The sequence below is a fragment of the Mustelus asterias genome, chromosome 23, assembly GCF_964213995.1.
Source record: "Mustelus asterias chromosome 23, sMusAst1.hap1.1, whole genome shotgun sequence".
NCBI classification, from domain to species: Eukaryota; Metazoa; Chordata; class Chondrichthyes; order Carcharhiniformes; family Triakidae; genus Mustelus; species Mustelus asterias.
Genome location: NC_135823.1, coordinates 72,506,598 through 72,517,202, shown reverse-complemented (window position 1 = coordinate 72,517,202; position 10,605 = coordinate 72,506,598). Strand labels below are relative to the sequence as shown.

General features: G+C 44.5%; 1 protein-coding gene across 1 annotated transcript in view; it reads left to right on the top strand.

Annotated features, from left to right (window-relative positions):
• itpripl2 (ITPRIP like 2) overlaps positions 1–6,566 on the top strand; it is a 7,204-nt gene extending 638 nt beyond the window's left edge. Inside the window, exons 1-2 of the mRNA XM_078239860.1 lie at positions 1–1,106; positions 5,680–6,566. The exon at positions 1–1,106 is cut by the window's left edge and continues 638 nt beyond it. Of these exons, the coding sequence (XP_078095986.1) occupies positions 1–926 (926 nt within the window). The 3' untranslated portion in view covers positions 927–1,106; positions 5,680–6,566. The remainder of the gene's footprint in view (positions 1,107–5,679) is intronic.
• Positions 6,567–10,605: the final 4,039 nt, after the last annotated feature.

Here is a 10,605-nt window from a genome sequence, read left to right as displayed (position 1 = left end):
TGCCCGGGAGAGAGGTGCCCTTCCACCTGGCAGGGACTGCCCTCTGCAAACTCAAAGCTTCCAGCAAGTCCCAGTCCAGCTCAAAGCACAGGAGGGAATTTAACCAATCTTTCTGTGCCCACTTCCAGAAGGAACCAGCCCTGTCGTCCGCCGAGGTGCTGAGGTGGTTTCACAATAAGATGCACAGGTGTCTCAATGTCATCAGATACCAGTGTGAGGAGCGCTGCTCAGTCACTCTGTCTGTCCTCAATCAGCAGCTCATCCTGAAGCTGCTGCCCAGGTCGGATTATGTGTGCTGCCACATTGCCATGTCTGTGCGGCTGATCCCAGCGATCCATGTGGGAGATTCCGTGTTCCTGGTATCTCAGCCCTGCAGCGCTGGGCTGCCCAGGCCCCTGAGACAGGAGGCTTTCTGGTACGTCTACCTGTCAAAGCATGAGCAAAAGTTCCTGAACTGGCTCAAAGTGCAAACTCCAAACAACTCCTGCCACCTCAAATGTCTGCAGATTATGAAAGCCCTTCGCGACCTGGGCGGCAAAGAGTTTGAGCAGGAATTTGCGGTTCAGTGGAACACCATACTTTGCACCTACAACATCAAAACTGCACTCTTCCACTTGCTCTGGAAGGGACCCCTGGAAGCTTGGGATGAACAATTTCTCATGGAAAGGTTGGAGGATCTGGTGCGGTTCTGGAGGGAACGCTTACAGAAACAGGAACTGATGCATTTTTTCCTGGGGAATAAAAATGTGCCGGAGTTTTTGACGGTGCCGAGGAAAATTAAGGAAGTTTTGCCGGTGAACCTGTTGGCTGGCTTTGATGCTGCCCTTTTGGATCTGGTTTCCTTTCAGCTCCTGAAGATGTGGAACCATGCGCACCTCCTAATGAAGTTAAATTGTCACAAACATTTACCCAGAAATTGCTCATAGCCATCGGTGTCTGAGTTTAGTGATGTAATCGGTCAACCCTTTCTGTTACTCATATTGCTAAACTGTAGTCTTCAGTTCCAGTGAGGCTGAATCATTGGGAATGATTGCTCCTTCCTTGTTTCCTCAGAGGACAATGTCTCATTAATCTAACTGCTGCCATGTCAGATTCCTCTGCACTCAGTAAGTTTATTATAAAGCAACAGCTTTCGCCAAAATGTGTAAATTTCTAAAGCATTTAAATCTAGCTAATTTATTATTTTGTTAATAAATAATTGGAAGGAATTTTGTTGTTTTAATAGTGTAAAATTCTTCATTTTATCCCCACGCCCCTGGTGTTTATGATTTGGAAAGGGTGAACTTGCTGAGGTGATTAATTTCACCTTCCTTCACCCGCTCTGCACTCTGTGCCTGACAAACATTGCTGCAACAACTCAGCCGCTCTGGCAGCATCTGTGCTGAGAGAAACAGAGGGTGGCACTGTGGCACAGTGGTTAGCGCTGCGGCCTCACAGCGCCAGCGACCCAGGTTCGATTCCTGGCCTGGGTCACTGTCTGTGTGGAGTTTGCACGTTCTCCCCGTGTCTGCGGGGTTTCCTCCGGGCGCTCCGGTTTCCTCCCACAGTCTGAAAGACGTGCTGGTTAGGTGGATTGGCCATGCTAAATTCTCCTTCAGTGTACCCAAACAGGCGCCAGAGTGTGGCAACTCGGGGATTTTCATAGTAACTTCATTGCAGTGTTAATGTAAGCCTACTTGTGACTAATAAATAAACTTTAAGAGTTAATTTTATCATCCCGCCCGCTACGGGAATTAAAGCGGGCAAGGGGCGGACCATGGAAAGGTCAAGATTTTACCTACAAGGCTGTAAAATCCTGCCCCATCTTCCAGGTCGAATATGACTTCTTTGCAGCTGTTCTGAAGAAGAGTCATATTTGGACTTTGGACTTGAAGCAGTAACTGCTGCCAGACCTGCTGAGTTCTTCCTGCACTTTCTGCTTCTATCTCGGACTCTCAGCATCCGCAGATATAACACTCTGTGGGGTCACTTGTACCTTTGTGTCATCATCAGCAATGTAGAAATATCAGTTGGAAAAAAATCATAGAATCCTTACAGTGCAGAAAGAGGCCATTCAGCCCATCGAGTCTGCACCGACTCTCTGAAATAGCTACTGACCCAGGCCCAACCCCCATCATCCCTATTACTAGAACATTATTCATTTACAATTTGGCTGTTTGATTAATTTAAATATTAAACTTTAAAGTGCTAATTGGTGGCATGGTAGCACAGTGGTTAGCACTGCTGCCTCACAGCGCCAGGGACCCAGGTTCAATTCCAGTCTTGGGTCAGTCTGTGTGGAGTTTACACATTCTCCCCATGTCTGCAAGGGTTTCCTCCGAGTGCTCTGGTTTCCTCCCACAGTCCAAAGATGTGTGGGTTAGGTGGATTGGCCATGCTAAATTGCCCCTTTGTGTCAGGGAGACTAGTTAGGGTAAATGCATGGAGATAGGGCCTGGGTGGAATTGTTGTCGGTACAGACTCGATGGGCCAAATGGCCTCCTTCTGCACTATAGGGATTCTATGATTCCAATTCTTAAATAGATTGGTTCTTATAAACACGGAACTTGCTATGTTTTATTAGCATTTATATTTGATATCAGAGTGCCAGTATTTGAATTAATTTTTCATTACCTGCAATTTTTGACAAGTCAGAATATTAATTTTGATTGCATAAATAATAGTATCCTAAATTTCACTGAGATTATCCAAGTATCTGAGTTAAACTGAGTGAAACTGAGTGAATACTTACAGGGACAAGGAGGGAGGGAAAGAAATTCATAAAACACTGTCAGAAGCTGCACAAGTTTGATCGAAATATCCAACTGTTCAAAACCAGCCTCCTGTTTCATGCCAGTCATTTATTGAAAATTATTCTGAAATGCTGGATTGAGTTCCAGTCGTTTCAGCATTATTTTAATTGTGGGATATATTTATAGAGAATATCCTTCACTCTACACAACTGAAAGGAGCACAGACTGTGCCACAATCAAGTTTTGGCCTTTCTCAGTTATTGGGTGAAATGGTTTGGAACCAGTTTCATTTCCTCAAAGTCTGCATTTTTTTTTCTGCTTTTGGTTTTATCTTTGCCTCTTCTGCTGTCTAAGCTCACATTCTCCACTGATATTTTGATACTGTTGATGGCACAGCCTTCTCTATGAAAGTGGAGGGGACATATCACCGTGAACAGGGCTCTTTCAGTTTGTATGTTCTTGCTCTTTACATCCTGCCCAGCAGTCAAACATCACCAGAGTCAGACTTAACAAAGGCACACAGACTGCCTTAACTTTCTTTTCACTTTCTTGGGATCTATAATTTTCTTGAGCAAGGGAAACATTTAACTTGTACGCACCTGAAACAGTTCCCCAGACTCCAGAAATATCCCATTCATCAGTAAATAAAATCCTTTTAATTTCAGTTGCTTTTTCCATTTAATCTCAGAATAATCGTCTAGCTAAATATTGACTTAAAGAAGACTGTGTGTAGCTAAGATGTTTGCAATATATCTTACCAAACATAGATGGAGTGCTCCATGCAATGTAGGCAGTTAGAAGGGCAGAAGCTATGCATTGGTACAAAGGGGTCTTGTCGGAGGTTTCTATTAGGCGGTCTGAGACTGTGGAAGGATTTGTAAACAGTTATTGTTGAAACTGGGGAAGACGGCTTGTTTTGGGAGCAACACTTTGTGTCAGATAGAATGAAGGCAACAGAGTTTTGGGTGAATTTGAATTTATTGAAGATAAAATTGGAACCTCAGCAGTGATACACTCAGCCTGCAGAAGAGGTTGTTGGTGAAGATTGCAGCAGAATTTCTTTAAATTCATTTTTACAGGATGTGGGCATCACTGGCTGGGCCCAGCATCTATTGCCCATCTGTAACTGCCCTCCATTTCAGAGGGCAGTTGAGAGTCAATCACATTGCTGTAGCTCTGGAGTCACATGTAGACCAGACCAGGTAAAGACGGCAGATTTCCTTCCCTAAAGGATATTAGTGAACCAGATGTGTTTTTTCGACAATCGACAATGGTTTCATGGTCATCAGTAGATTCTTAATTCCAGATTTTTATTGAATTCAAATTTCACCATCTCCTGTGGTGAGATTTGAACCCGCGTCCCCAGAACATTACCCTGGGTCTCTGGATTGCTAGTTTAGTGATGATTTCAATCTGCCACTGCCTCCCCGATGAGAATGGGTGGCAGGTACTGTTGCAGGGGTGGAAAGGTCTTTCCCACAGGTAGTTTCCATCGCAGATAGACTCTGAAGTTTGTGCTTGATGCAGTTCAGTCTGAATGAGCATGTGAGAAGGAAGTTGAAATTGGGGGTTAAAATGCAGAGATTATAGTGGGGACTGGTGAATCTGCCTCTAAGCATTGATCAGGAAGGGATGTCAGAGAAAATTCTTGTTCTACCCTTGACTTGATCATGAATAAATAAGCACAAAACACAATGATGGAAAGGTAGAACTGGGTGTCCCCATGCGCATGGAAACAGATTCATCTCTGAATGTTGTGACTGAAGGGCGAAGAACGAAACCTTCAAGTTCTCTAAATCTTCCCCAGTGGACTATCTCTCTACTCACAGAATCCCTACAGTGCAGAAGGAGGCCATTTGGCCCATCGAGTCTGCACCGGCCACAATCCCACCCAGGCCCTATTCCCGTAACCCCACATATTTACCTGGCTAATCCCCCTAACACTAGGGTCAATTTAGCACGGCCAATCAACCTAACCCGCACATCTTTGGACTGTGGGAGGAAACCAAAGCAACTGGAGGAAACCCACGCAGATACGGGGAGAACGTGCAGACTGCACACAGATAGTGGCCCGAGGCCGGAATCGAAGCCAGGTCCGTGGCGCTGTGAGGCAGCAGTGCTAACCACTTGTGCCACCTCTCTCGCCGTTATTCTATTTATCCTCTCTCCAAATCTAGTGGTTCTAAAATGTATAAGTCATGGATATTGAAAACATTCCAACTGCTCTAAGAGTGTGCAGTTTAGGATTCCCTTCCTTCGCTGAGGAAGGCGTGTGCACCCCACTGGGCTAATGATTATTTACTTTGTAAGTAGCTGATGTATAATATTAATTAGAAGCTGCAGTGTGTGCTCTCAGCAAGTGGCTTCGTATTAGTTACTTTTTATATAACAGAATTGGGCTGGAGGAAGCGAGGATGATGACACATCAGTTGAGGAATTTCTGAGGTGAAGTTTGCCAAGTGTATTCTCGGTACAGACAAACCATTGCTTTAAACTGAAAAAAACTTCTCTTTTTAGTATTTCTACACAACTCTATATTTATCAAGATATTGTGGACAATATCAGCCTGGGCTAAGGAAAGTGTCACAAATGGTTAAACTATACCGCCAGCAAAAATAAAACGCTATTTTTAAAAGCTGCCTGTTTTAAGTGAAAATGACAAAGTCATGATGTGGGGCCAGGAAACTTGAGTTGGCGGATTGCACATTGGACATGATTACAGCAGCTTCTCTCAGTTGGGTTGGATCTTTCTATCTTTCCCAGCATGCAGTTTTCCTAGTGTTTACTTTAATGAGTGATTAGCTCTCCCGCTTTTCAGAGTTTGGGGATTCCAGTGCTTATTTTTGCAGATTTCAATTTGTACCAAATGTAGTTGCATCTTATTTAAGCCGTTCAGTGGGACCGGGTCCCATCGGTGCTTTTACTGAGTCTGTTTATGTTCACACAGTTTCCAAATTTCCCAGATGTCGCCCACCTGTCGAGACGACTGCCTTCTCTTCGGCTGAGAGAACACGGCTCAACTCCCCGGACACCACACTGCTCAGAAGCTATTTCCTTTACAGCCTGGAGTGACAACACTCTCCACCCCTCTCCTCTCAGCTCTCGGATTTTGCTGCCGTGATGCTGAATGTCCATCTTGATCGTGCCCAGGAGAAGATTCCAGTGAAAGGAATTGTTTAAGTACTGTGAAAAAGTTACATTTCAATGCCTTATGCACATTGGTCACAGAATATAGCGAGGACTTCAAATATTTGGTTTACTAGCATTTATCAACATTCCAAAAATAAACACTTCAGCATTTCTTCCAGATGAGCTCATTGCTCTAACCCCCAAAAAAGCAATTCACCCTTTACCTACACTTTTTTCAGAATGGGGTTGGGCTATTTTGTTACGATATATAACATTTTGAATGCAGCATTCAATGTAATTACCTGCTCACACAGCACAGAAACATTACACTACAACCTGAGTCACCCTATACAATCATAGATGTCTACCTTCCGAAATATTACTGTGGCACTGTAGTTAGCACTGCTGCCACACAGCGCCAGGGATCCAGGTTCGATTCCCAGCTTGGGTCACTGTCTGTGCGGAGGTCTGCACATTCTCCCCGTGTGTTTGTGGGTTTCCTCCGGGTGCTCCGGTTTCCTCCCACAATCTGAAAGATGTGCTGGTTAGGGTGCATTGGCCGTGCTAAATTCCCCCTCAGTGTACCCGAACAGGTGCCGGAGTGTGGCAAATAGGGGATTTTCACAGTAATTTCGTTGCAGTGCTAATGTAGGCCGACTCGTGACAAATAAAATTTTAAAAATAAAGTTTAAAGTTTGAATTCTCCCCCTGATTCTTGTAAAAGAATACTTTGTACAAGTACTTAAGATAAAATAACTTACTTAAAAAGTATCTCAGGGCATAGCAGAAGAGATTGTTGTTAATAAACCTTTATTTTATGTGGTTTTTGATATCAGCTCAATGGCTTTATTTTAAATGGATACAATTTTATAATTCCATTGAGCTGAGTGTTATGTAGTCTTTGAGAGTGGTAACTTGAAGCTGGGATGCATTCTGATAACTGGGTTTGTGACTGGATTGAAGAAATAATTCGAGAGGAACGCTGTCAAAGTTTTTCACCTCATCGGGACAGATATGCAAGAATCTCAATGGTAAAGGGAACAACAATTTATATTGCATGAAAAGGGAAGGCACCAGGGGATAGTTAACCGTCAAGCTTCTGTTTAAATTTAAACCAGGCAGGTTGACTCTGGTTGGTCAAGGCATTGTCATGGGGAATGATTATTCCCCCATGTTTTTGTTTAGTTGAAAGAGATGCAATGTGTGGGCATTCTCCTCCTGGCTGCAAAGGACACAGTCCTGTCTGTGAGTTTACGCCATTGCTGGTAGGTGTAAATGAGCCATAGCGCAACCACGACTAAAAACCTTTAATTGGTTCTCAGTGTGATTCTTACCGCAGTCACGATTGTTTAGTTAGCGCTGTCCAATTGCAGAATTGCATCTAGTTTTGGACACTAGAGGCAGAATCTTCCCATCCCGCACGCCACGACAATCAAAGCAGGCGGGACACGGACAACATAAAGTTCCGTTGATCTCAGGCGGGATTTTCCAGCCGTGGGGTAAGCGTGCCTGGAGAATTCCTCCCTAGGTTTTGCAAGCACTGGCTGGTTGGGGGTGTTCTGAGCTTTCCCTGACAGGCGAAGGGACTTTCTGTTTGACATGATCTGCTAATAGTTGGAACAGATCTGGCATCACACTGGCACTGAAATTCATGGACCGTATTACTCATTTGTGAGATTTGCACAACGGCCTTTTGGTTCAACAGCAGCATCCTGCTCGTGGTAAATGCCCCTCGTGTTGCTGCTGCATAATAACAACATGAAACAGCTGGCCTCACCTGTGGCTCAGATTTCTGAGATTTCTTCCCTTTCCGGGGGAATTTGAGGTATGCCGGGCACTTGCCAAGGCCAAATAGCCTTAGGTCCATTCTGGAGTTGGTGTGGTATGCAGTGAGAATGATCTGATCATGGTAACTATTATCTCACAGGACGGCATTAATACGCTGCACTGAGCTCACATGGTGAACAAATGGCCCGGGCCCTATTTACCTGGTTGCTGATAAGGCCAATCTTTGGCCGTGTTGAACTGTAGGAATTCCAATGTGTGTATTGATGGCTTGCCATAGACAGTATGGTTTAAATGCAAACCTGCCTGGTTTGAATTCAAACCAAAGCTTGACAGTTGACTGTTCCCTGGTGCATTTTCCATTGCAATGCCTCGGCTAATCAGAGACCACTTGGTAACAAATCAGCACTCTCTTTCCATGTGGTATGGATTGTGTACCTTTACAATTGGTATTCCTGAAAATCTGTCCTGAGTCCAAGACAAGGCTTCCACGATATGGGCGGGATTTCCACACAACCTGCTGTGTGTATCGCGGAGGCAGAGGTGGCCCACCAGTGGCCAGTGACGGGATCCTCTGGTCCCACCATTGTCAACAGAGTTTCCCATAGAATGTAACCCTCTTTGCCGGGAAATCCACAGTGAGGGTGCAGCATTAATGGGATTGGAAAATCCCGCCAACATGGACATTTGGAAAGTCCCACCCATAGGTGCAATCTTATCACCCGTTCACGCCGCACTCCCACTGCAGCAAAGACGGGAGATTTTAGTGACAAGCGGAATCTCCATTCACTGCAGCAGGATGGGAAAATCCCACTGGCAGCCACCTAATTAGTAATCAAATAAAACTGGAATTCTGCAATTAACAATCTTTTCGTGAAGCCTTGAGTTCTGAAAAAAAATATGTGTAGATTGGAAGAGGGAGTAACAGGTGAGAAAATGAGAAATCAGCAGGAGGCTGGGAAGGGAATCTGTGAAGAGGAAAGAAATTCTAAAGAGGGGCAGTTGGTTTAAATGTTTGCAAAACAATCACATAAAACAACCGCAAGACCAAAATGCAAAACCAAATTCTCACAGAAGGGTAAATTAAAAAGATACTGTTTCCTTTTGTGACAACTTTAGAATTAAATTCAGCAGCTGAATCTACAGGAAAAACATTGTGTTAATTATTTAATGTAGTTACTTTGTATTTTCAGTTGTGTAATACTGTTGTTAATTTAACATTTAATCGGTATTTTAAAACACCCTGAGTAGCAGGAGAAATGTATTGGAAAGGCATGTCACAGTTCACTTGGTCCTTGCAGTCTGAGTGATCCGGATTGTGCACTCTCTACCAAATATCCAGTGAAATAATACCGTGATCCTGAATTTATAACCAGTGCCAATCAACTAATGAACTGTATTACAGCCATCACGTGAATCCTCCTGTTCTTTATGAGTGCACTGATCACATGGCATTCATGCTTTGAGTCAAGTTTTTAAAAAATTCATTCATGGGATATGGGCGTCGCTGGCTGGCCAGCATTTATTGCCCATCCCTAGTTACCCTTGGATTGAGTGGCTGGCTGGGCCATTTCAGAGGGCAGTTCAGAGTCACCCCCATTGAACAAAGAACAAAGAAAATTACAGCACAGGAACAGGCCCTTCGGCCCTCCAAGCCTGCACCGACCATGCTGCCCAACTTAACTAAAACCCCCTACCCTTCCGGGGACCATATCCCTCTATTCCCATCCTATTCATGTACTTGTCAAGACGCCCCTTAAAAGTCACTACCGTATCCGCTCCACTACCTCCCCCGGCAACGAGTTCCAGGCACCCACCACCCTCTGTGTAAAAAATCTGCCTCGTACATCCCCTTTAAACCTTGCCCCTCGCACCTTAAACCTGTGCCCCCTAGTAATTGACTCTTCCACCCTGGGAAAAAGCTTCTGACTATGCACTCTGTCCATGCCTCTCATAATCTTGTAGACTTCTATCAGGTCTCCCCTCAATCTCCATCGTTCCAGTGAGAACAAACCAAGTTTCTGCAACCTCTCCTCATAGCTAATGCCCTCCATACCAGGCAACATCCTGGTAAATCTTTTCTGTACCCTCTCCAAAGCCTCCACATCCTTCTGGTAGTGTGACGACCAGAATTGAACACTATATTCCAAGTGCGGCCTCACTAAGGTTCGATAAAGCGTCAACATGACTTGCCAATTTTTAAACTCAATACCTCGGCTGATGAAGGCAAGCATGCCGTATGCCTTCTTGACTACCTATCTGTATTACACCTTCCAAAATGCATTACCTCACATTTGTCCGGATTAAACTCCATCTGCCATCTCTCTGCCCAAGTCTCCAACAGGTCTATATCCTGCTGTATCCTCTGATGGTCCTCATTGCTATCCGCAAATCCACCAACGTTTGTGTGATCCGCAAACTTACTAATCAATCCAGTTACATTTTCCTCCAAATCATTTATATACATTACAAATAGCAAAGGTCCCAGCACTGATCCCTGAGGAACATCACTTGTCACAGTCCTCCATTCAGAAACGCACCCTTCCACTGCTACCCTCTGTCTTCTTTGACTGAGCCGGTTTTGTATCCACCTTGCCAGCTCACCTCTGATTCCATGCGACTTCACCTTCTGTGCCAGTCTGCCATGAGGGACCTTGTCAAAGGCCTTACTGAAGTCCATGTGGACAACATCCACTGCCCTACCCTCATCAATCATCATCGTCACTTCCTCGAAAAACTCGATCAAGTTCGTGAGACACGACCTCCCCTTCACAAAACCATGTTGCCTCTCACTAATACATCCACTTATTTCCAAGTGGGAATAAATCCTGTCTCGAAGAATCCTCTCCAATAATTTCCCTACCACTCACTGTGTAAGGCTCACTGGCCAGTAATTACCTGGATTATTCCTGCTACCCTTTTTAAACAAAGGAACAACATTGGCTATTCTCCAATCCTC